This window comes from Macaca mulatta, chromosome 1, assembly GCF_049350105.2.
Source record: "Macaca mulatta isolate MMU2019108-1 chromosome 1, T2T-MMU8v2.0, whole genome shotgun sequence".
In the NCBI taxonomy this organism is placed as follows: domain Eukaryota; kingdom Metazoa; phylum Chordata; class Mammalia; order Primates; family Cercopithecidae; genus Macaca; species Macaca mulatta.
In genome coordinates, this window is record NC_133406.1 from 81,445,681 (window position 1) to 81,472,492 (window position 26,812).

General features: G+C 46.3%; 1 protein-coding gene and 1 pseudogene across 6 annotated transcripts in view; both read right to left on the bottom strand.

Annotated features, from left to right (window-relative positions):
- Positions 1-26,812, bottom strand: part of CAPN8 (calpain 8) — an 81,777-nt gene that overhangs the window by 42,721 nt on the left and 12,244 nt on the right. For 5 of the 6 annotated variants that reach the window (XR_013395205.1, XM_077938447.1, XM_077938433.1 and 2 more), the window contains exons 3-6: positions 3,058-3,176; positions 2,407-2,540; positions 1,385-1,553; positions 197-280 (exon numbers count right to left, since the gene is read on the bottom strand). Coding sequence is in view for 5 of the 6 variants with exons in the window: in XM_077938447.1 (XP_077794573.1) it covers positions 197-280; positions 1,385-1,553; positions 2,407-2,540; positions 3,058-3,176 (506 nt within the window). In the remaining variant the exon portion in view is untranslated. Of the gene's footprint in view, positions 1-196; positions 281-1,384; positions 1,554-2,406; positions 2,541-3,057; positions 3,177-5,967; positions 6,302-26,812 lie in introns of those variants that run through there. The other variant, XM_077938463.1, reaches the window with a different exon arrangement.
- Positions 17,379-17,941, bottom strand: LOC703285 (small nuclear ribonucleoprotein E pseudogene; annotated as a pseudogene).

Genomic DNA, 26,812 nt, shown 5'->3' on the forward strand with positions numbered 1-26,812 from the left:
CTAATGAGCAAGAGCTAATGCACATCTGTGGTATCGGGGTTCTGCACAGGCAGAGTGTACCCCAACATGACAGTGAAGCTCAAAAGCCAATTCTGAACCTTCTAGTAGTAATCACCCCTTTCTTCCTGCCAGGATGGCTTGGATTCATGGAAATATTATCACATGTTACCTTCCCCCTACACACACAAAATTTTACCTCTTCAACTCCAGTGACAGAGTATGCGTGACTCTTAACCAACTTCCGGCTGGTGATGGCTTCTGCTTCAGCTGCACTGGAGACCTAGGTAGAGGAGAAAGTTCATTCAGAGTGGCTGACCCTTACCTCTCAGTGGCTGGCCATAGAATGCTTTCCAAGGACACACTACACAGCCACTGGGGGCTTCAGTGTGGGACTAGGGGTGCAGGAGTGGCAATGAACCTCAGGTAAATAGAGCCATCTCCAACCAGACTCCCTCTTTAATTAGGCCTGCAGTTCCGGGCCAGTGCAGGTGCCTGCCAAGCCTGAAAGACAAGTTACCAGCCTTCAAAATGCCACCAAGAAACTGGGAAGTCATTTATTCTCTAAGAGTGACCCCCGGCTGCCTGAAGAAGGCTAATTCTCCATGCTGATGGCTCTGGACAGGTCCCAGTCCTCCAAGGTTCTCCCTGAGCGGACTCCTCATTATCCTTCCCATTTCCTCAGCACGCTCTCTCCCATGCCCCGTGCCACCCCTCCACCAAAAACACACATCTCCTGCTGGGGTTTGCAGAGAGAGGAAAAAAGGAGGATCTTCTCACTTTGTCCTTCACATTTCTAAAATCACCAGGTGAGGACAAGAGAGGAAACAGAGCAGCCAGAAGGCAGCTGGTCACAGGAGCCTGAGGTGGTGATAGGACCTCAGGGCTGGGGGCCTCCAGCCTCTGGTTTCCACAGCCACCTTGGAAATCCACACAGCTCAGCCTGGTGTCCGGCCACAGCCTCTGGTTTCAGAACTTCTCTTTTCTTCAGGGATCTCAAGATCCATCAAGTATCATCAAGTATCACATTTGTTTTCCAAAACCTCAAGATTATTTAGCAAAAAGGACGTAGAAAACAGGTGGCCAAGGATCCAGGGATCCTAAACTATGTTCTTAGGGCCATTCCAGCAGTACTGAAGGGGCTCTAACAGCGAGAGGGAAATTGGGACTCCTGCAATGCAACTAACCCCAGTTCCTACCTACCAATTAGGTCTACCAGCCCCTACATGTGCAGGCCTATGTGTCACCAGACTTGCCCACTAAGCCCCAGACTCTGCTCTGACCCAAAGCCTTCCTATGCCTCTTTCCCGCTGTCTCGTCCCTTCCCTACCACACAAGGGGTGGCGGTGGTGGGAAGATGGGGCAGTACACAAGCCATATGCCTCACATCAATGGAGCAGCCCAGCAGAGACCCCGCACGGAGGGCCTTCCTGATGATCTGATATAGATTGGCTGGTGGTTTCTTCAGGTCATAAAACTCAGAGATGCCACCTGTGAAATCCTCAAACCCCTCCACTGTGGAACCTCCAGCGAGAGCCTCATAACAACCATTGAGCCTATTGGAAAAGAAAGAACACATGCCCCATTAGCACCCCCAGCAAGGAGACCCAGGGATTGGGGACTGGGACAGTGCTAGGACGTACTGTGGCCTGGAAGATAAAGGAGGGCTCTTTGCCAATTTTGCCTTTGGGCCAGGAAGGTGCTTAGGCCACTGTTTCGTGTGCCCAGCTCAGCACTTCACTAGGAACTGACCTCAGCCAACCTCTCTCCAGCCACCCTCTCCTTTACAAAGCCAAAGGCAATTCCTCCAGAGCTGGCCCCAGCTGCTTGGGTTTCTGGGGCTGGGGCCACAGATGGGGAGAAGGAGAACTTTCCCTCAAGGCTGAGAGGCATCTGCTGAGGCTTACTGGGAAATAGGACTAGAAAGGAACTGGGGTTGCAGAAAAGGGTATCAGTAAACAAATGTAATTAAAAGAACCCCAAAGAAGGTTTTGAACATCAAACGCCGGTGAGAAGAACTCCTGAGGAAAGAGCAGACACTTTGTTGAGTTTGCTATCTAGTACATTTGTTTTATTATTCTTCTTCATTCTTTCAAACATTTACATTGCCCCAGGAACCTACCTTGGGATTTGAAAGAGGAAAAGCTCAGGCCCAGAGGAGCAGGGAGGCTCGCCCCACCACATACACATTCACCCGAGGCAGAGCTGAGATGCTAAACTCCCCGCCCAGATTTCTGTTTCTGTTAGTTACTGAAAAGTGCTCTCTCTCCAGCTCATGGGGGTCTGGATGCTGGGAAAGACGTGGCCATGACGCCCTGAGTTTGGGGTGGGGAGGCAGACGTGGGAGGGACAGGTGAGAGCTTTCAGGGAGGCTCTGGTGTCTCCCAGCTCCTGGCTTCCCCCACTTACTTGGCATAGGCTTTCTCCAGCAGGGCACTCCAGAATTCATTGCCTTGCTCCGAGTGTAGGAAGAGCAGCTGTCCATTCTTGGTGGGCAGCCTGTCGTCAATGACCACTTCCACCCACTCTCCGTACTGCCAGAACTGGGGAGAGGCGACACAGTGGCAGCTCACATGAATAAGCAGATGTGTAAAGGGAGTCCCTCCAGGGGACCTCACGTGGGGACTCTGTGCCATCAGTGTTCAAGTCTTGGCTCCGTAGGAGCAGGACCTGTGTCTGCCTTATCTGTGCACATAGGAGATGCCAGATGAACCCGGGAACATCTAGTCTAGGGTCTGCGTTTGTGCACCAGAGAACTTGCCCAGCACCACCCAGTGGCAGCAGGAAGTGATTCAGACCCACACCTCCTGACCCTCAGTCCACAGTGCTTTCCTCAAGGCCACCTGGCCTGGGGGAGCTGAGAACGGGGTGGATGTGTGGATATCTGGATGGATGCATTGAAGCAGGTACTTAGACTGAAATGTGCATCAGAGTCACCTAGAGGGATTGTTAAGACATAGATCACTGTGCCGCAAACCCAGAATTTCTGAGGCAGTGGGTCTGCGGTGGGACCTAAGGGTACGGAAAGCAGCGACAAAGGGCCTGAGCAGAGCATAGTACCTGAAAGTGAAAGATTCCCGCATAGTTCTCCTGGAAGTTCTGGTCCCTGGGGACCACCCGGTAAAGCAGCTCTTCATTCAGGGTCAGGGAGGCAATGGCAGCCAGAAGCCAGCAGTCACCTGCACAGTGTCACGGGGGACACAGATTGGTCAGGCCCAGCCTGCAGGGGCCCTGCGTTCTCTGACCCTGTCCCATTTAACCCAGAGTCCACGTTGCCCCATTCCCTTCTAAGTCAGGCAGAGTCTCCTCCTCCGGTGCTGGAAATGCACCTGCAGCCATCAGCTTCCCCTGCCTCCCTGGGATTTGTTTACTGGGAGTCCATCCTCTGCTCCTCCCTGTGGCTGCCCCTCTCCCACATGCTGATCATTTCCCCGCTCCTACACACTCAGCCAGTGGAGTGGAAGAGAAAAGAAAACAAAGAAAAAAGAAAAGAAAAGAGGAGAGGAGGGAAGGGGAGGGGAGGGGAGGGGAGGGGAGGGGAGGGGAGGGGAGGGGAGGGGAGGGGAGGGGAGGGGAGGGAAGGGAAGGGAAGGGAAGGGAAGGGAAGGGAAGGGAAGGGAAGGGAAGGGAAGGGAAGGGAAGGGAAGGGAAGGGAAGGGAAGGGAAGGGAAGGGAAGGGAAGAGAAGAGAAGTCCGTTTGGCCCCTTATTAGCAGCTCTGATTAATTTGGTTGAGGGAAACATTGAAGCTGTTAATCCAATCTACGATGTATACATGTAAGAGTGTGTGTGTGTGTGTGTGTGTGTGTGTGTGTGTGTGTGTTCCTTGCCCCTCCTGACCTTGGATAATGGAGAGTTGGCTCTGCATGGTCTGTTTACAGTATTGCCCTTTCTTGTTTCAGAGTTCACCAGGAGAGCCTTGATGCCTCGTTGCTTAAAACTCCCTTGAGATATTGCTTAGCATTAAATCATCATAATTTGAGGCAGAAGAAATAAAAGTCAAGAGAGGTTACAAATCCTGGGGTTTGGTGTTGGTCACATTGGAGATTCAAGGAAATGCAAAAGAAAAAGAAAACCCCTTTCTGTGCAAGTTGGGACCCATCACACTGATGCCACTGAGTGGTGCTTCCCTGGGAGGCATCATTGTCCCTTGCAGTGTCAACTTCAAAAGAAGCAGCATGGGCTCCAGGCACCGCTGCCTACCTTAGCATCCTATGGTGAATCTATCATCTTGGAAGTGATGTAACTTTGCTCACGTCTACTTATTTGCTTATTTCACATCAACCTCTGAGGTCTCAGTGTCCTCAAGTGTGCTTTTCATCGTGTGAAAGGCTATTGCATCTTTCTGGCCTAGTACTGCTTCTTTCCACCTCCACTGTAGATCCCTAGCTCTAGTAGTCTAAGATTTGGTGAACAAGTCCCTATTTCTCCTATTCATTCCATTCAAACAGCTCCAAAATCCTGCCTGTGCATTTCAGCCTTTATCTTTTCCATATAAAAGATCTGAATCTTTTCAATGTGTGTTCAGATGTAAGGCCCTTCAACCTTTTAGAGACCATCTGTGGACCTTGTCTCACTCTAAGTTTTCTTTTAACACTGTGGCCAGAGCTACATACATATTGTAAGTGTGAACACATTATGGTTTTCTCAGAAAACCTGTTGCCTGAGCAAGCAGTAAGCCAGGAACCCACATCTGAGGAGCCATCACCTTCATCATCACTCAGAATTGCTGCATCACCAGGTCGTCCTAGAAAGCCCCGGCCTCTGTCTGCCTGGATCTTTCCCAACAAAGAGGTTCATGATCTGACCCCAAATTAATTAATTCCTCTCTTTCTCTCTCTCTCTCGCACTCTCGCGCTCTCTCGCTCTCTCTCTCTCTCTGTCTCACACACACACATACTCATTTACTTTCTTTTTCTTCTAAGAGACAGGGTCTTGCTCTGTTGCCCAGGCTGGAGTACAGTAGCACCATCATGACTCGTTGCAGCCCCAACCTCCTAGTCTCAAGTCATTCTCCCACCTCAGTCTCCTGAGTCACTGAAACTACAGGTGCATGCCATGCCTGGTTAATTTTTAAAAATTTTTTCATAGAGACAGGATCCTGCTATGTTGCCCAGGCTGGTCTTGAACTCCTGGACTCAAGTGATCCTCCTATCTTAGCCTCCCAAAGTGCTAGGATTACAGGTGCAAGCCACCATGCCTGGCCATATTACTTTTTGAAGAGCTTTTCTGATCCAGGAGGCAACCTGCTTCCTGCCTCACTCTCTCACCAGGCTCTCCTTCACAGACAAACACTATCTTCCTAATGGCAACAGGGCTCCTAGGTGAGACTAGACCTGGTAGTCGAGGGAAACAGAGTTAATGTGGTTGGACTGGCATGAGTTATGTTGCTTCTCACCAAAGAAGCCTCAAGCAGGGCAGTATCTTATTAAAAGGCAACTTCCAAAGGTTGAGCAAAATAACAGAGTTTCCTCCTCCCACCCAACTCCTCTCAGCCCAGTTTTCTTCTATGAACACCTGTGATCATGTCACTCCCCTGCTCGAAATCTTGCAACTGTCCTCCATTGCTCACCAATGAAATACAACCTAACAGGGCACCAACACCCTTCACAATATGACTCCAACCTACTTCTCCAGTCTTTTTCCTATTACGCTCCCCGCTATGAATCTAATCTCCCAATCAAACTTGGATATGTACAAAACATACCCTGGTCTTTTTCATTGATGTGGTTTTTCTTGTTTGTTCCCTCTGCTCGCAAACTTCTTGCTGAATCTTACCCCTTCTCCATGAAGCTTTCTCTGATACCTCCTACCCTCCAGCCAGAAGTCACCTCTTTTCTGTATGTGTCCTAAAGACCTTATTTACGCTTCTCTTGCAGAGTTATCACAAGCTGCCTCAGATCACGATTCACACCCAGAGTGGCCTCAAAACCCCATTTATGCATCAACTCCTTGGCAGAGCTTTCCTTACCCCTGCCGCTGGCCTGTCTCACCGGCGCCAAGCCCTTCCTCTTCACACCTCTCCAGCAAGTTCTAAGGCCACTTGAGTACATCTGTTTGTCTCTCTCCCCATCGCTCTCTCTCTCACTCTCTGACCTCTTCTTGCAAAGCAGCAATGTGGATTCCCTCATCTCGGCATCCCCAGCAGGCGGCTGACACATAGAAGCAGCTCAACAGATGTTTGATGAATAAAAACAAATAAGCAGATGACCACATGAATCAATGAATCATATTTTGTTCTTCTGCAAATCTCCAACAGCATCTTACATATATTTGCACCTCAACCTCCCAGGTCTGTAGGGAAGTGACATTCAACAAGAATCTGCATCGAACCTGACAGATTTCACTTCCACCAGCATCAGGCAGTGGGAGATAAACAAGGTAAGCCAAGCACGGAAGCCCAGTCTTCTGGGGAGTGAAGGGGGGCGACTGCTCTGTAACACGTCTAAAGCAAGTGGCTTCTCAAAGAGATCAGAGCGGCCATATAGCCCTCATTACTGGGCGTGGTCCTGGTTCCCTTCTGATGTGAAGTTCTGGCTCCCTGTCTAAGCTTCTTCCGACAGCCCACCCAGAGCACTCCCTAGATATTACAATTCAAGTCACGGCAACAAAATGTCCCTCTGTTGCTGACATCAAACGAGGTGGCCCAGCTGGAGGAGAGTTTAATTTTCTCTTCATCTACCTCACACCTGACATTTCACAGGGTCTACCCGGCTCTTGCAAGCAAGCACAGAGGCTCGAGGAGATGCCGTGGCTGTGTAGGCTTTTGGATCCTTGTCAGTTACTGCATGAAGTGTGAATGGATTGTCATGACGAGAATGCGTTTTCAAAGGAATATGTCCAAATGTGCTTCCCTTCAGAGTCCTCTGGAAGATGGACATTTACTCCGTTGTTTACATTTCAGAAACTTGTTTGGGGACCTGCCAGCAGAAAAACAGCTTTGATCTTGGAGCATAGGTTTTGTTTTGTTTGTTTTGTTTTGTTTTGTTTTGTTTTGTTGTTTTGAGACAAGGTCTCCCTCTGTTGCCCAGATGAGCAACCACAGCTCACTGCAGCCTTGACCTCCTGGGCTCACGCAGTCCTCCCACCTCAGCCTCCCAAATTGCTGGGACTACAGGAATGTGCCACCATGCCCAGCTATTTTTTAAAAATACAGAGATGGGGTCTCACTCTGTTGCCCATACTGATCCTGAACTCCCAGCCTCAAGCAGTCTTCCTACCTTGGCCTCTCTAAGTGCTGCAATTACAAGCATGAGCTACTACACCTGGCTAATTTTCAATTTTTTAAATTTCAAAAGCGGTCAGGAGGCTTTGAGATACTAGTTAGGTGGTGAATAAGGCGGACAAAAAACACTGGGAAATACCTTGATAGACAAGTCCCTCCTCCCAGCTACCTTCCAGCTAGCGCTGCTCAGGAGTTAGTCCTCACTCATGCGCTTTAAGCAGAGATGCACTCCGTGGGAATTTAGGGAAGGTTTCCATGTCCTGATGAAGTGGGGCAGGCTTGGTTGGCAGTATTTTTTGCCCATTGCCCTTCCCCCTTGTCCCCATCTGGAAAGTCCACATTGTGCTTGGAGGTGCAGAGCCAGCTTGCAATCCCAAGGCTGCAGGTGCAAGATGAAAGTCAGCACAGGAGAGTGCAGAGCAGAGCACAGTGTGAGTCTAGCTCTCCAAGGGCATTATTAAAGTTATACTAGCCCCAGGCTATCTACCTCTAGTTTTCTTGTTATAAAAGAAGAACTTGCCCCCTATTTGTCTGAACCACAACAGTGGGTTTTATGCTTCTTGTAGCCGAAGGTTTTTCTAACTGATATTAGAAGCATGACTACAGAGTGATTTGGTATGCCCCATAAATTGGCTCTGAAAAAAGAATTCCACAAAAGGAATTCCAAAATAAGGTTGGGAATAGCCTTTCAAATACACACATTTTCCCATGCACTGGGTTAAATTTATTCTAGGGAGACTAGAAGACCTGAATGGGAATGCCTGTGTCTGGTCCCCAAATGGAGATAAATGCTCTCTAAAAAACTATAACAAGGCCGGGCGCGGTGGCTCACGCCTGTAATCCCGGCACTTTGGGAGGCCGAGGCGGGCGGATCACGAGGTCAGGAGATCGAGACCATCCTGGCTAACAGGGTGAAACCCCATCTTTACTAAAAATACAAAAAAAAGCTGGGTGTGGTGGCAGGCGCCTGTAGTCCCACCTACTCAGGAGGCTGAAGCAGGAGAATGGCGTGAACCTGGGGGCGGAGCTTGCAGTGAGCCGAAATCGCACCACTGTACTCCAGCCTGGGTGACAGAGCAAGACTCCGTCTCAAAAAAAAAAAAAAAAAAACTATAACAAAAGCTCTCTTTTAAAAAAAATGTATTTGAGAGGCCGAGGTAGGCAGATCACTTGAGGTCAGGAGTGCAATACCAGCCTGGCCAATATGGTGAAACCCCGTCTCTACCAAAAATGCAAAAATTAGCCAGGCATGGTGGCAGTCACCTGTAATACCAGCTACTCGGGAGGCTGAGGCAAGAGAATCACTTGAGCCCAGGAGGCAGAGGTTGCAGTGAGCCAAGATCACACCACTGCACTCCAGTCTGGGTGGCAGAGCAAGATGCTGCCTCAAAAAGAAAAAAAAAAAATTAAAATCCACCAGGAGACAATAATCCTGAATCAAACATTGTTTAAAAAAAACCCCTTAATTCAAAAATTCCCTTTACACATTAAAATCAAAGCTTAAAGGTCTGGATGTCTAATGTTATTATAAACTGTAGGTAGCAAGAACTCAAGCTATAGCTTAACGGAATTTCCCAAACACCAAGGGAAGAAATGGAGATGCTTCTGGACTGCAGATAGAAAGAAAGAGGAAGGAAAGAAGAAAGGTCAGACATCGGAATCCCTACGGTGGCCCCTACCTTACCTTGAGGTTGAAAAATGGCTGAAGTGGAAACAAGAGTAAAGCCTCAGATAGTTGGAAGCAGAAGTCAAAGCAGAGAACACATATGTCCTGCTTCCCGTTCAGGAATCCAGGAACAGAGTAAAGATGGCATCATGGAGCACTTAAGAAGAAGATGAAAGACAATGGAAGTGCCCCCAAGTCTCCCTCAGGTATTACGTAAGATTGAGCTGAGATTGACTAGCGGGCTTCTCCCATTGGTGGAAGGACATTGTTTGACCTTCCTTATGCCCAGGTGCCATCCTGGGATGGTGGAGGAGGAACCAGACTTTACAAAGTGAGAAACCACCTGTCTTCATCCATTCATGCTGCTATAACAAAATACCATACACTTGATGCCTTAGAAACAACAACACAACTCTGGAGGCTGGAAAGTCCAAGACCAAGGCACCAGCAGAGTTGATATGTGGCAAGAGCCCACTTCCTTGTTCATAAATGGCTGTCTTCCAGTTGTGTCCTCAAATGGCAGAACAGGTGAGGGGGCTCTCTAGGGCCTCTTTTATAAAGGTACTAATCCCATCGATGAGGGCTTTGTCCTCATGATTTAATCACCTCCCAAAGGCCCTACCTCCTAATACAATGATATTGGATGTTAGGATTGCAACATATGAATGGCGGGAGGGGGGACAGACACAAACATTCAGTCTATAGCACCACTCAAATAGAGTAATTAAAAGCAATGTTTATCCAAAAGAGAGAAGAACTTGAAACAGGGAGAGGCATAATACCTTTAATCGGCTAGTTTATGTTTCCCTCCTACTCATGGTCCGTGGAAATTGGGGCTCCACAGCAAGCTGAGAGTAGTTGAGCAAAATAATGAATGCTGTGCTGATTGCACATCTGAGTGTAATGTAAAGATTTTGACCCTGCTAATATATGCTTGTTTTTTAAAAATCCATCTTCAATATTTTATCACAGCTGAGGCATCCTTAGCCTACTCTTCCACAGAAGGCTGCTCTAAATGTTTTTATACACAGGGAGCTATTTCAGCTCTGTACATCACCACGAAGCAGTCACAGAGCCTCCCTTCCCCCACTTGGTGAACATGCCTTTGGAAGCCCTTGGCGTTTAATTCATGCCATTTTGACTACCTTAAAACACACACACACACACTGACTTTTTTTTAAACCACTCCTTGTGGAGCAGGGCTAATTCATAGGCAGTGTGCCCAGAGTCGACCCACACATTGACTTTTATCTCTATTTGCTTCATTGACAATTCCCATCTCTCTGGCTAGACTTGGAAGTTGCCTGGAGACAGACAGTGGGCATAGTGGTTCTAACAGACCCCAGCATAAAATGCTTACTGACTGAACTCACCTCAATATAATTGTGTCAAAGGTGATTTGAAAATTCAGATCTTGAGTAGCCTGTCACTAGTAAAGCTTTCTGGGACTCACTTTCTGCTTCCCCCCTTTTTCTCTCACTTCTGCCTTCTCTGGCTAAAAGCAAATTTTGACATTCAAAGAAAGGCTCTGACTTGCTTCTCAAGCTAGGTCCCCATGCCTCAAGTAGAGCCTCATCTCCCCCACCTTCTGACACCCACCTCTCTGAAGACTCTATGTGTATCATGGTTAGACTCAGGTCTACCTGGATTTGAGAGACTGACCTTTTGACTTCCCTCAAGCCATGTAATTATACCATTCTTCCTTCCCTCCAAATGATACAGATGCCCACCCTTACCCACTGTGACCAGAGGTGAACCTAGACTTTTCTAAACCTGGCGGACACCAGCTCAACTGGGTCTCCTGTGCCCCCGCCCTGTAGCCCTAGCACTATCTGTAGCCACACTCCACCTCTGCCCTCTTCCCCAGCCCAGCCCTGGAGCACAGATGGCTCCAGCTCTGCCATGGCCTCTTAGCATCCTCAGGTACTCCTGTTTGCTCCTGTCACCTGCTCCCCTGATTCCCATCACCATCCAGCAGCAGCACCTGGGCAGGCTGGCCAGGTGGCACATGGGACTGGGGAGTGAATGAGTCAGCCATGTTCCTACTCCTGAGCATCCTAAGCAGGATCCTCTGTTTAAGTTCCCATCTTCTTAGAATCACTTAGTAAATCTCCCCTATCTTGCACCAACCTCCAACCCTCCTGGAGGTCCTCTCCCTTCAGGCTTAAGGGGTAGCTCCTGTATGCCATCATCACTCACCAGTGCTTACCAAGTATCACCATGTGTGGGGCCATCTGCAGGACACTAGGACAAGAGAGACCTAAAGGACACTGTCTCTGCCCTTGAGAAGGCTACAAACTTAGAAGAGTAGAAATAGCACAGGTTTTGGACTCGGAAAGCCTGTGTTCAAAGCCCCGGCCCCTTACTTATCTGTTGAGTGACCAGCAGCAATCACTTGACTCCTAGGATTCTCAGTTTTCTAATCTGTAAAATGAGTTTGGACCTCATAGTTTATTGTACAAGATCATCTGATACTGAGCAAAAAGGGCGTATTTGTAACAAGAAAAATGTTTAGGGATATCTGTATATATCTCCAGTTGACCTTCTGTATCCATGGGTTCCATATTCATGGGTTCCATATCCATGGGTTCAACCAACTGCAGGCTGAAAATATTTTTTAAAAATGGATGGTTTGTCTGTACTGAACATGTACAGACTTTTTCTTGTCATGATTCCCTAAATGATATCATATAACAACTATTTACATAACATTTACACTGTATTAAGTATTATAAGTAATCCAGAGGTGATTTAAAGTATATGGGAGGATATGCATGGGCTATATGCAAATATTACATCATTTATATCAGGGACTTGAGCATCTGTGGATTTTGGTATTCACGGGGATCCTGGAACCAGTACGCCACAGATACAGAGGGAAGACTGTATGGTGGGGGTGTGTGTGTGTGTGTGTGTGTGTGTGTGTGTGTAGTCTCCAGTTGGCTAGGGAGGACATCATGACATAAAAGATATCAAAGATACACATGAGTGTATATGTAACAGCAGGTATGATATTTTTAGAGCGCCTCTGGAGTATCTTGATTAATGTTCCCCCAAGGGTAAGCCAGCTTCTCTCTCCCCGACTGAGTACAATCTCTTCCAATAAGCAACTGCTTGTTTGCTGATAAGGAACAATTCCCTGGCCTTTCCATATTCAGGACAAAATAGGACCTTCAGTGCCTCTGGGAATTGTAGGCAGGGCCTTCTGCTGACACCCCAGGCTCTGTGGTCCCTACTCTCCCTCAAACAAACAACGTAGAACCAAAGGAAACAATCTCAGGCAGAAGCTCACATGCACAATTAAAAACATGAGTCGCTATGCTGGGGCCCTGCTCTGTCCTAATCCATTCACCCCATTACCACCTGCCTGCTCTGAGTCAGGTTTAAAGCACCGTTCTCTGCACCTTCTTTGAACCTGCAAATGTACTTCAGCCTAATGGACTTTGCACATCTGGAAGTTGCCCACAATAAATCCTGCTAATGTAGAATTAAAGTAGGTTAATCTGACCAGGTGAGGTGGCTCACGCCTGTAATCCCAACACTTTGGGAGGCCAAGGCAGGTGGATCACCTGAGGTCAGGAATTTGAGACCAGCCTGGCCAACATAGTGAAACCCCATCTCTACTAAAAATACAAAAATTAGCTGGACGTGGTGGCCCGCACCTGTAATCCCAGCTACTCAGGAGGCTAAGGCAGGAGAATTGTTTGAACCCAGAGGGCAGAGGTTGCAGTGAGCGGAGATAGTGCCCCTGCACTCCAACCTGGGTCACAGAGAAAGACTCTGTCTCAAAAAATAAATAAGTAAATAAAATAAAGTAGATTAATCAGATGGCTTTTGGACAGGGTAAGTTCCTAGAAAGTGCACATGAGAAAAAAAATGTACTGTAGGCTCAGCCTTTTACCCTCCAAGAGTTGAAATCACATAAGCCACACCCTCATCAGTGTATTGCACAAGGAGAGTGGCTTCTGTTACAATCATTTTAATTGGGAAGCCATTAGACTGGGGCAGCTAAACCACTTTAAGTTTTTACCTAAGCAAGCCAAAGCCCGATGCAAACAGTAAAATGAAACTAGAGACTTTACCAATCAGAAACCACCAACTAATCCCTAAAACCAGTCTTTCCATGTAATCAATCAAATGTGTTGTATTTCTCTTACTTCCATATTCAGCCTCTAAAAGCCCACGCTGCTGCAGTGGAGCTCTCTGAATCTCTTCTGGTTTTCAGGGCTGCCCAAATCACGAATCCTTCTTTGCTTGAATAAACCCTGTCACATTTATTTTGTCTAAAGTTTTTCCTTTAACACTTCCTGTATTTGAATCTGCCTGTGCTTTGCACAAGACAAAGTGGCTATTTAATGACCATTTGCCAGACAAGTAAAGCTGAGGCTCTGAGCTCAAGGGACCCCGAAGGCCGGACAGTGTCAGCGCCAGGACTAGTTCTAGCAAGATGATGAGTTTTCTGCCTTCCCAAATCTTGCAGTGCCACGTGGAACCTGAAGTAAATACATTCACATCATTTGAAATAAATGCCCTAGACCTCTGTACAAGAGAAAAAAGAAATTTCAGGAGCAGTCCCTCCTCCTGTAAACCTACACATAGCTTCTCATCAGCCCCTTTTCATCCTCACTTTCCAATTGCCACCAACCACCCTCTCTCCCCATCCTTTGCTAGCATTTGGTTCACCCTCTGACTTACCTCATGAAATAGCATCTCCTTACATTGCAATAACATAAAACAGCCTGACTCCTAGAGTTGTTATAAAGATAAAAATAAGATAAGATACACAAGGTGCCTAGCTGAGTGCCTGCCACATAGAAAGCCCTCAATAAACCTCCTTATTATTCACTGTTATCACCCAACATACAATTAACACAAACACCAGGGAACCCAAACAAGTGAATCAGCAAATGCTTATTGAGCGTCTACTGCCTATAGGAAAACAAAAACTGAAATGATACCAGGAAGTTGCTGGTGTCCTTCCGTATCCACCCCTGTGTTTGGTATAGGATGTAGGACTACTATCTCACTCCTACCACCTGCCTTCCTGCCCAGGTGTCCTGTCTCAGGCATCAGAATCACTAGTTTGTCAGTTGCTGAAGCCCAGGAGCCATTCTGATTCCTTTTCTTCACTCCATTCGTATCCAATTGCTTCCCAAGTGCTTTTGATTTTTATTCCTAAATAGCTCTCAAATCCTATCCTCCTCCCTAACATTCCTGCCATTGCCTCCACTCCCAGTAAGACTATAAGGGACCCTCTTTCTCCAAATAGTCATTATCCAGGAGCAGTAATTAGGAGGTTGCAAAAAGAAGCAAAATTGTCATGATGTGAAAATATTCATGAGTTTTCACCCAACCATCCCTCCCCACCTAACACTAGACACACTAGAATTACCAACCATGCCCACCTCACATGCAGATACAATGCAAGGTGGTTGCAAAGTGACACTGAACATTCTGCTCAAATTGCTGGATTTCATGAAGTCGATGAAAGTGATACTGGAGATCTGCTTCAGTGCCACTGACCAAGAAGAAGTTGGCAGAGTTAAAGCGGTTGCAGCTGAGGAAGGAAAAGTACTGAGGTTCAAGGCAGGACTGGTCCTTGAAAAGGGAATGGTTTGAGTGTCAAAGTACTGAAGGAGGGCCTTAGAGAAACTAGTGAAATCTTTGAAAGTTTTCATGATTCTTCCTCAAAACTCAATCGGGAAGTGAAAAGTGTTGCATCCTGATGTCTTGTCATCTTTTCAGCATGAGTTCTCCCTCCAAAAAGTCAATAACTGATTCATTCCTTGTTCTAAGAGCTAGCGCAAAGCTGCAATTATTACATAAGTATCACGAAATATGAAGTCACATGAAAATTTTTTATATTTGTTTGTATTTTTTTCAAAGTAAGATACTAATGAAACCTTTTTTAAAAAACTGTTTACTAAGAAATATGGGCCCCCATTTTACTTTCAGTGGTCCCTTTCCAGTATCAGTTATCTGCAAATAATGAAGGTTTCCTGTCTTGCAATTGTCTCTTTCTGGTGTCTGCACTCTCCACACTGCAGCAAATCTGGCTATAAACAGCCCTGCTCTAAAATCTTCCATATTCCCCATTGCCCTTAGGAATAAAGTCCAGAATTCTTCACACAGTGCTGGAGCCCTGCGTGATCTGGCCACTGCCCCCCTCTCCACTCTCAGCCTTTGCACTGACTGCTCCATGTTTGCCCCAGTCCTACCACTACTTTGCAAGTCCCCTGCCCCAGTGCTATGCACTTCCTAGCCAAAGGACCTTTATCATCTCCTTCCTGCAGCCTGGAACCCTCTTCCCCGCCCTCTTTCCCAGAAGAGGAAAGAGTGCCTATTTGTTCTCTGCTGTTTCCTGGCATGAAGAAGACACTTGACAAATATTTAAATGAGTAAGTGGGCTGTGAAAGTTCTTCCTGATTCTGACAAATGAGTATGTCAGATAAACCACATGTTTCCTCACTCCTATAAGCATCCACAACCAACCAACAGTACTTCAATCCACCACCATTCAACACCGTGAGCCCACCTCCTACTGTACCTGTAAATTAAGAACCTGGCACACCTTACTAGAACATCATCCTCCTTTTAGAGTGGATGATAGCAAGTTACCAGTGTTCTAGAAGCAAGATTATAGAGAACACCAATCCTGGGCATAACAGATACCCAGAAAACTCAAAAGGGCCCAAGTGCTGTGTTTTCAGCAGACGGTGGGTTATTGGGGTCACCCAGGGAAGAAAGTCACTAAGAGTTTCAAAGATTAGCCCCAAGTCTGGTATTTTTCTGAAACAAAGAGTTTCAAAGATTAGCCCCCAAAGTACTGGTGTTTTTCTGAACAATGGTAACATGACTCATTTATGGCAACTATATTTTTTATAGCCTCAAAATAACTCTTTGGAGTCATGCTACATATAATAAGGCACACTAAATAATCCACTTCTGCTGCCCCCCAAAGGTTTCCCGGCACCTCCACTCCTGGTTCCCATGACGACCCAGAAGGGGCCTCTCAGACCTGATGTCAGACCTGATAGCAGCGTGGGGGCCAGCTCCACAGGGAAGGCAGCTATCACACATCACTACATTTGGCCGAGGACAATTCTGGGCCAGGGGGGTCTTTGGCTTCCAGGAGCTACAGAGCACCCCAGAGAGTTAATGTACTTCAAAACAGAGGAAAGAACAGGAAAGGCTGGTGGGTCATCTTTGAATCAGAAGCCATTTTTGCCTTACCTTCTAAGTTTTCAGTGGATAGGGAAAGGCAAAAAAAAAGCAAGCAAACTCTTCACAGCTGAAGAAGCTTGTTCAGATTATTTCAGAGCTCCTCCTAGTTGCTTATGAAGCCCACCAAGCCAATTCTCATCCATCTTGTTTCTGTGATTGTGGAAGGAATAAGACTGAATGGCATGAAACAGCTTCAGGACTTTCTGCCTCACCTCCAGCTTTAAATCAAACCTTTAATGCTGCTTAGAGGGAAAAATTTTTCTTAGTAAATTAAAAAATGGAATTGATTCACCAGAGGGGGAAAAAACCCACTGAGTAAATATATTTGAGGCTTATGTAAATACATCTCAGAGCCTGTTTCAAGGGAAAGCAGCTTGCTTACTGAGTTTAATTATAATGCTCTTTGGTTTCAAAAATAAGACAAAAATGCTAGAAGTCAGGTATAACAGGGAAAGAAATGAAAAGATGAGCACTGAGATGGAATTGTTAGCTCCAGCCACAGCTGAAATACACATGATGAGATACAAAAATGGCACGTTGTCGTTATTGCTGGGGACAGTCTTGACACACTGTCAAACGTCCCCTCCAAAAATGATCCTAAGTGGCACGGCAGTTCCAACTCCGGGCTAGGTATCCTGAGGTTTCCAAATGTACAGAGATCTTTAAATTGCATCGAATATTAAACAGAGATAATGGCATCTCCTAGCAAGATGAGAGTGGTCTTCCAGGCTCAAATATACTGAGATGAGATGAACTGCCCTCAAATGTTAAAATGCCAAGGAACCCAGTGGGGTGATGTGAGCAGAAAACAAGATATTTTGAGGCTGGGAAAATATCCTGAGTACAATGCTGAAGAGCAAAAATATGTGAAAGGAAATAGGAAGGAAGCAAAACTCTTAAAAGGAGTAGTAGAGGGGACCCTGGCCAGGCTGGTGGGCAGGGCAACTGCAGAGAAAGCCTTCTGACTGCACAGAAGCCTGGAACACAATCTACAGAAGCACAGAGTTTCTCTAAACACCAAAGTGAGGACAGCTTGCAGTAGCTCAACGCAGATCACAGGTGAAAGCTGACTGGAATGTAGAAAGTCCCCAGGGTCCGCACCATAATTCAGGCCCAATAGGGGCTTGATGTAGACTGAAGGCGATAAACCTGTCCTAACCCGCTTGCAGATCTCGTCTGTCCAGTGCATACAGTCCTGGCCAGCGTAGTGATTTCTAGATTTCTAGAAAATCTAGACTCCTGATTTCCTTTTTTTTAAAAAAAAAATTTTAATACAAACAATCCCACAGTACTTATTGTCATCTTGTAATAACAAAAGGGTAATCAAAACATATGAATAAATGTTCATATTGGACAAAGGACACCTAAAAACAAACTATATCCTTCTCAACAATTTCTCACTTCATTGATCATTTCTAGTTGGAGACACTGTGTAGCTGAGTAATATTATCTCCTTTTAGCATGATCCAACCCAGTTGTTTTCTTAACTTTGTTTTAGAATAAATCTCTTCTGCATCAACTAATACAAAGTTCATATACTCATCAAAACCAGTGATACAGCCTTCTATCCAGATATTCACTTGCTCATAGAGCCATACCTGAATCTGGAATCTATTTTGTAAGAATCTGAAGATGAGATCGATGGGCTCTGTCACAGCCTTCTGCACTTTCTGGCCCTGACCATAGTACACCATGATGGAATTTCCTAGATTTCTGATTTCTTAGAAAAACTGCAAAATCTGGCCAAAATTTCTCTCTTTACTTATTCTACAAATGTTTACTGAGCATTCACTCTGTGCCAAGTATTCCAGGCCCTAAGGATACAACAGTGGGGAAAAATAAAATCCTTGATGTTATGGAGTATACATACTAGTGAGAACGGCAAACAATACATAAACGCATGTGGCAGGTGGTGGTAAATCCTGTAAAGAAACCAGAGCAGGGTGAGGGGAGTGAGAGTTTCTAGGGGAGCGCTAGGAAATGCAGGGCAGTCTGGGAAGGTCTCCCAGCTCCTGCGTGGTGACATCCAGCTAGAGTGAGGTGACTTCCTTGCTCGTGGTTCCTCCTCCTCTCTCGTGGCTTCCTCCTCACACAGTGCATGCTCTCTGGTTTGCCACAGTCCCCACTGCTCTCTCTTGTTACCTCCTCCTGGACTGTTTTACTCATTTATGTGGCCTCTGTAGGCATCAGAGTTGTGGCCCCCAGAGTTAATCCTTCCCTAGATCTGTCTGTATTAGTCAAGGTTCTCTACAGGGACAGGACTAATAGGATAGATATATATATGAAAGGGAGTTTATTAAGGAGTATTGACTCACACGGTCACAAGACGAAGTTCCACAATAAGCTGTCTGCAAGCTGCGGAGCTTTGCAGTCCCCAAACCCCAAAAGCAGGGAAGCCAACAGTGCAGCCTTCAGTCTGTAGTCAAAGGCCCGAGAGCCCCTGGCAAACCACTAGTGTAAGTCCAAGAGTTCAAAAGCTGAAGAATTTGGAGTCCGATGTTCGAGGGCAGGAAGCATCCAGCGCAGGAGAAAGATGAAGTTGGGAAGACTCGGCAAGCCCTGTCCTTCCATATTCCTCGGCCTGCTTTTATCCTGGCCATGCTGGCAGCTGATCAGATGGTGCCCACCCAGAATGAGGGTGGGTCTGCCTCTCCCAGTCCACTGACTCAAATGTTAATCTCCTTTGGCAACACCCTCACAGACACACCCAGGAACAATACTTTACGTCCTTCAATCCAACCAAGTTGACAATCAGTATTAACCATCACACCCTCCAACTCTGGATACCCAGGATCCAGCAGAGGAAGGAGACACTGCTCCCAAGCTGGCATGCAAAACAAGTCAGAGCAAATGGAATTTGAGGAAATATGAGCCTAAGCCAAGTCTGAAGGGGATGGGGGGACCACTCCAGGCATTGTCCTGTTAAATGATGGAGAAACACAGTTTTTGAGTCCTGAACACATGTACAGAAGGGGCTCCAGATGCAACTGGGGAGGGATCCCCAGGTCTCTCTCCCACTATAGAGTGGAAGGCTGGGGTCCCAGGTGGCAGAGCATCAGGGACCAAGGTTGAACAAGAATGCAGACCAAAGTAACCAGGTACTGGGTCATGAAGCCAGAGAACACATCCCAGGGCTGCTTAGCTACCCTATGGGACCCCTGAGGGAGGCACAAAGAGGCCTCCCAGAGCAGAAGGGAGAGGGTAAACCAAAGTGCTCCACTTTCAAGGAGCAGGTTTGGGGCAAGATATGGAGTGGCTTCATCCCATTCCCTAAGCCAGCAAGAAATGCCACCTGTAAATTTACAAGGTGACTATGGGAGTACTGTGGGGAAAATAGACTGCACTCTGTACAGGGAAGACCCAATCCACTTCTGCCAGCTGGCGAGGGATTGCCCAGCCCAAAGCAGCAAGAACAGCTGAGACAACAAGAGGGAGGTGACACAGCAACCACAGGGCCAAGAGAAAGCACTAGAGAGAGAACAGTGTCTGCACAGGACTTGTTAGATGGGACTTGTTTCCATTCCTCAGGTTCATGGCCTCTTAGAAGGATGTCACCTGTCCTTTCTCCCATGAGCAGGTGGTATGGATTTGCTTCCAGAAGGATCAGCCTTTTCTGGGAGCATCCTGCTCTATTCCTTGGATGGCGGGAGCCAGCCTACTGAAGAACTGAGGGTGTACATCTCCCAGCCAGTGCCAGATGCTGCTGCCAGGGCTTCCAGTAAATGCCCAGAGCTGCCCTGAATGTGACAGAGGCCTTAACACAGCCTGTAACCTCACGCTTCCTACTTCTGCACCAGCCTGCCTCCACCTTTTTCTCTTCAACCACATCCCCAAGAGAGCACGCATAGGCTCCCTTGAGCCTTGGGGACTGGAACATTGCATTACTGATGCTTAATCAATGGCATTGTCTTCAGATCTCTTTTAGTTGTCCCCTTTAAGAACCATCCACAAGTGCTGGAACTAATGGCTGAGGCGGGGCAGCAGGGTACCCCTAATAAGTCAGAGAGAGCTGAAGGAACCCAAGACTCACGGCCAGTCTGTGACAGAGAAATTGTCCTTCGGCCCTGGGATGATGTCTGCAAAACTGAAGGCACAGGCAGAGAGCAGAGCTGGTAGGTGTGAAGTCAAGTCCTACCACTGGGGTCTGTGAAAGGTGTTAAAATAATTATCCCCTAGAATGCAGAACAGATTCATTTTAACAAGCAACCCTCTCAGTAGGAATCAGGAACACTCTAAGACTTGATTTTCAGACCCAAACCTCAGGCGGCCCAGTTGAGCTGGAGCTCAGAGAGCATCTCCTGGCCTGGGACCACCTGCCACCTCCCATAAGGTTCAGAAGGTGTCTTCCTGGAGACTCAGGCTCATTGGCAATTTTGCACTTTTCTTACAAAGTGAGGAATAGTCAGGTCACCTCTGAGTAGGTGAAACTGGAGAACACTGACAAAATTCTCTTCTGGCAAAAAGAAGTCTCCCCTGGCAGAAGGAGCCCAGCATGCCTGTAAGGCAAGATTCTTAACCTTTCCTGTGCATTGTGAAAGAAAAGTGGAATCTTGGGACCCCAAACTCATTATGGTAAAGGAAAATTTAAACTTGGGAATTGAGTTGCCCAAAAACTACCTTTCTTTTCTTCCCAAACAGATAGTTGTAATTTCACAGGCTTGCTTTATCCTATGTAAAATGCAGATTTACTGAACACAAGAAAAATGCATCAATGACTTTTCCTCTACCCACTTCTTTTCACATGTAAAATGTAGATTCACTGAGCACTAATCAGAGCCTCACAAGAATATAACCACTTGCCTCATTGCCTACCCTCTCCTTTTTTTTCTTCCCTCCTGCTTGCTGTTTCCTCTTTAAATGTTGAAGTTCCCAAAACCCTCTTTGGAAAAAGAACAGGTCACAGATCCTACTGTGACTTGTGTTTCTTTTTCCCAGATGTGTCCTCAACCTTAGCAAAATAAAACCTCAAATTGATTGAGACTTGCTGCGGTCACTTTTTGGTTTACAGGAAGGACCTCTTTGGCAAATGCTTCAGACTAAAAATAGGGCCATAAAAACAATTATACTGAAAGTTATCAAAATATGTTTATTAAAAAGTATAATAATGCTATGCTTTTCTATTAATGTCTTGAACAAAAGATTTGGAGAGGGGCCTGATAGACAACATAATTATGAAATGGCAGTGAGCAGACGTGGGGTTTTGGATATTTGCAGCAACTGTCATGTGATATGAAAATTACCCCGGATTTCCATGACTGTACTTCATCTCCTGCAGTAATACTGCAAGGAGCTAAGTTAGTGAAGGTTTGTGGAACTCTCCACGCAAAGCAGAATTCTTTCGTGCTCCTGAAATAACGCGCAATATGCAAATCCTCCTGTAATCCACGACCTCAAACTCTCATTAAAGTGGAAGGAGTTGTCCTGGACCCTTTGTTCAGAGTAGAAAGGAGAGTGGTGTTAGTGTAACAAAACCGGAGGGGGATGAGCACCAGGACCCAAGATGGAGGTAAAAGATGTGCCGCGGAGAAAGGGAACCACTGCGGGTAGCAAAGTGAACTTCCCCTGAATCAGTTAAGCCCCCTGGATCGCATGGAGCTGTCATCTGCAGTTTTTCCCACCTGCCGGAGGCCTGACCCTGTGCTCTCCAGAATCAATGAGTAGATTTGGCCCTTTACGTTCCCTGAGGTTTCCCTGATTGCTCATTAAAAGTATCTGCTCAGTCCTAGTGAATTGATTTACTTTGCCACAGTCCTCGAAGGATGCTACAGATCAAAAGGTGTCCAGGAAAGTGATCTTAAAGATGCTGACTCTACTCTCAATTACTGACTAGAGATGTGCACGCCAGGCCCCTGTTCCAGGAGTCCAGGCCTGGCTCTGTGGGGAAGCGTGGACTCACAGAGGAAAATCAATGTGCTGGATGCAGAAGAGAAGGCAACTGGATTTAGGTTGTTGCTGTTGGTTCCTTGTTTGCCTTTAGAGACATATGAAAAGGTCCAGTCATTCTTTTTACAAAACAGAAATACAGAATATAAAACTCTACTCAATAAATGCAACAAAAATGAAAAAGACATCCATTTCATAGAGGTGAAGAGAAAAATCAGGTCAATAGAGAAAAGGGGGTTAGAAGAGAAAAAAACACACAAGCACAAACACACGCAGTATAAGACAGAGTGAAAAATAGATGGGTAAGGCAGGAGATAGAGAAAGAAACCCTGGCACTTACCAAACCCTTAAGGCAAAGCTCATCTCACTCATGAATCCCAGTGGAAAATAAACCACCCACTAGATTCAAAGTTTGGATAAACGTTTTAGCAATGTGTTACTCAAAAAGCACTCTAATTTCTTTCTACATTCTGGAAGTCTCTGGTCCTCATTTAGGAAAGCAGAAAGTCTCTTGCTCCCCATTCCTGAAAGCAGCAAGCATCAAATTTCAGTTTTTAGAGACCAAGTTCTTCTACTTTTATATGTAGCATTGCTCATGTGGCCTCTGGGCCTAGTTACACATAAAGACGATTCAAGTCCTGTGGCATTTTCACAACCATAGGCACAAATGATACCATGCCTTAGTGTTTCCCTACCTGTGGATGCACTCAGGTAAGAACTGGATGGAGCTTGCATGGCAGGTAGAGTTAGCAGTTACTGCTGAGCCTGTGAGAGACAGGCTTACTCTGAGAGTCCTGCTGGGGTCCCCAGGATGCAATGAGCACTGTGTTCCTTTATCCACAGCCACCATCACAGGCTGGGGACAGTCTCCTTCATGACCTGTTCCCAGGACATCCTTCCACTGTCAAGGATCAGCCAGCACTTCCAACCCCCTTAATGTACCCACCCAGCAGTGTCAGCAAGCTGGGGACAGACATGTAGACAAGCTGGTTTGCATGAAACTCTGAAATCTTTTGAAAATAGAGACACATAGGAAACCTCAGGATGGAATTTTTATTCTAAATGCCTGATCCAGCCTGATTGCCAAGAGTGATACTGGCAAAGGAAAATGAAAAATACAAAAACCCTTGGATTTAGGCTGTCTGTGTTTTCAAATGATTTAATAACGATGACAGGCAGAGGGTTTACACCAACAGATCAAAAGTGCAACAGACATTTATGGAGCCCTGCTAGGCACCAGGCACCATGGATATATCAATGTGTAAGACAGTCTCATGGAGTGCACAGTCAGGACTCCCAGGGTTATTAACATCCCCCTCCACCCATGGGAGCCCCCATTTCCTAGAGGACAAGGAACCAAGTGTCAACTCTCTACCTATCACAGCCACCTGACCAGCTGGCTTTGATTATATCCACACTTTACAGCTGTGAAATCTGAGATGGGGAGGGCAGAGGTGCAACAAGAAGACTACCTGTGCATACTGAATTAGATGCTGCTAGTGGTAGATCAAGAGAGAGAAAGGAGGGGCCCTTGGCAAAGACATTTCCAGGAGCATTGCAGAGTGATGGATTTAGGAGAGGGGGAAAGATGCCAGGGCCATGGGGCTCAGAGGGAAGAGGTGGCCTTGGAGAGGGAGAGTGCAGGCTGGACCAGACCTGGGATCCCCCTCCATTTACATGTACCTGCCTTATTCTGTCTGCCCAGAGCCATGGCCATGCCCCTTCTTTTGGATAGTTCTCCCTGTGGTTTTAGAGAAGGTTCCCAGTCACAAGAGCCTCCCAACAACAAGAATGGGCCCCTGATCCAGGCTGGGCTAACCATATGGCACCTCACTGCCCTGGCTGCAGTAACTGGCTCAAGGAGTGGCAGAAGACCCAAACCATAACATCACAGTCCTTTTCTGAGATCAGTAAAACCAAAGCAGGTTTACAATTATACTGAGAGAAAGTCTGGAATCATTAGTGGTCCTGTTTCCTGCCAGATAGGTCCTGTCTGCCATGGAAGAGAATGAAGCCAACCTGTAGACACCAACAGAGAAGAGAGATGGGCAGAGAGTGTGCCAGGAACATTTAGATCCCTGGAACCAGGCTTCGAGGCCAACAATGCTGTTTGCCTTCCATGATCTAGTTGGATAAGCCAGTAAATTCTCCTTTTCCTTAAGCTATTAATAGTTGGGTTGGACTTTAAAAGCCAGTGACCAAAGGAGTTCTAGTTGATATATGGGTATGACTTATAAGGCGTTGCACAAAGCCAGAAATGGGTACTATATTCATAGGACAAAGTCTATTTCAGTGGCCACAGAGGTCTGGAGATGCTCTGAAATGTGCATAGGCCAAAATGCAAGGGAGAGAGACTGTGATGGAACGAGCAGTGGAGAGACTGGCTGGGTCCCTGCAGTTTCCTGAGTGATGTGCACCCTTGAGCGTCCACTGGAAAAAGCACCCACAGACATGACCCACAGGGGACCACACACTTACAGCTTACTCCATCACCACATGGGGCAGCCCTGAGTCTGCCTCGCACTCCAGTAAGACACTGAGTGTGGGTGGCCCTTGCTAGACATGGTGAGAATAGGCTCCACTGAGAAGATGGAGCAAGGAAAGGCTGGGATTGCCAGGAACAGCAACTTTGAAGAAGAACTCTCCTTCTCAGTGTGCCAGGAGGCCTGAGTGTTGTGGGAGGGCTTTCATTTGAGGGCTGTTTCAACAAAGGATTAGTCATTTAATTACTTAAATGGAGGTAAAATCATACTGTCCTCCTTCGGGGACTGAGCTGCCCAAAGAAAAGTCATATTCTACAGGAAAAAATCACTTGAAACAATTGGATCCTTGGCATTCAGCTCCCTCAATCTTTATTTTCCTAAAATATGTCTTCAAGGAAGCCAGCTCCTGGGCTCTATGTAAGCATAAGATCTGATGGTGGCCAAGAGACTCACACATTTAGGATGAAAATTTGGCTTAGCAAGGACAGTAGGGAGGAAGGGACAACACATAGCCCACCCTGACAGAAGCAGCCAGACTTCGGACCTGCTGGCAAATAGCCTCACACACCCAACATGAAGTGTGAACAAGGAGATCCACTGCCACGTGTTCTATACGAATGCAAGAGAGAAAATAACTCAAATGTCCATCCTTTGGAGACAGGATAAATCCACCACAGTGCACACTCACGACGGAGTGCAACACTAGGAATGGTTCACAGAGAACCAAGTTCTTTATAGACTGGTGTGGAAAGATCTCCCAAATACTTTATTAAGTGAAATAACACCAAATAATGGCAAGGTGCCAAACAGTGTTGATAGTGTGCTGCCTTCAATACAAGAAAGGGATATTTAGAATATGTGCTTAGATTTGCTTGAATTTGCATAAAGAAACACGGAGGAAATTTTTTGAGTGGCTGCAAGGCAGTGAGCAATGGAGTCAGTGGAGACAGCTGGGAAACAGACTTCACTGGGTGTTTTCAGTTGCTTTAATTTTTGTATTGTGTGTATTCAAAATAATGATGAAATAATAACACAGAACTCTATGAAAAAGACATCATTTTCATCATACAAATAAACTGTTTTAAAAAAAAACCCAGCCTGGACAACACGGCAAAACCCTGTCTCTACAAAAAATACAAAAAAATTAGCTGGGTGTGTTGGTGCACGCCTGTTGTCCCAGCTGCTCAGGAGGCTGAGGTGGGAGGATCACTTGAGCCCAGGAGAAGGAGGTTGCAGTGAGCTGAGATCGGGCCACTGCACTCCAGCCTGGGAGACAGAGCCAGGCCTTGTCTCAAAAAAAAAAAAATACATATATATATATAAAAATATATAAATATATATGAATGTATATATTTATTTATATTTATATTTATTTATTTATTTTATATATATAAAAATATATAAATATATATGAATGTATATATTTATTTATATTTATTTATTTTATATATATATAAACTTTTTTTTAGAAACCCTTAGAGCAGATTACACTGTGCTGTGTTGTACTCTGAAAAGCCAACAGAACATTTAACAAACGTTAATGCGTATCAGGCCCCAATTCAACAAGTGCTGTGTGCTGCTCCCTTGTTCTTTGGGAATACACACAGCATGTCGAGTGGGAAATCTCTCCTCTTAATCTCTCACAATTTACCCACTGTTCAGGACCAGCCCTGACTCAGATCCCTCAGGCCACAGAGGCTGTTGCAACTCAGCCCCTAGCTCCCCACCCTGATGCTCTGGGTTATAGCCTTGGCGCTGTGAATCTTCTTTTCTACTGGCAGAGGCTCAGTCTGCGCCTGGCTCCTTTCAGGAGGTTGGACTCCCTAGCCCCTTTCCACTCTGTTCATTAAAAACCACCGCAGTGGCTGGGCTCCCCGGGGCAGCCACCACAGAGGCTGCCCCATTTGTTCTGATGTGAGCTGGATTCGGAGAGCTGGTTGGGTTCATTTCCTGTGCTTCCAGCCTCCGTCTCCATTGGCAGCACGCACTCACCATGGTAACGCTCAGGCCGCTTTTTGGAAACCCTCACTTCTCCTTGCTTAAACCTATTCAAAGAAAAATCCATCCAAGCCCATCAAGGAAAAGGTACTTATTAAATACCTTTCCCACAGTTAACACATCTCCAACAAGGAGCTGTTTGGGGCGCACTCGAAGTTGTGTGTCCCTGAGACACAGGCATAATTAGGTTAAACATGGAGCTGGAAGTAAAAAGGCACCACACTTACCCAGAACAAGAAAAGGTCAGAACGCTACCCCTCTGTGAGCCCTCACACAAAAGCTCGGGAAATGGAGGCTGTGGTTTTCAGGGAACCGGGCACGCGCTCGCATGTGGCAC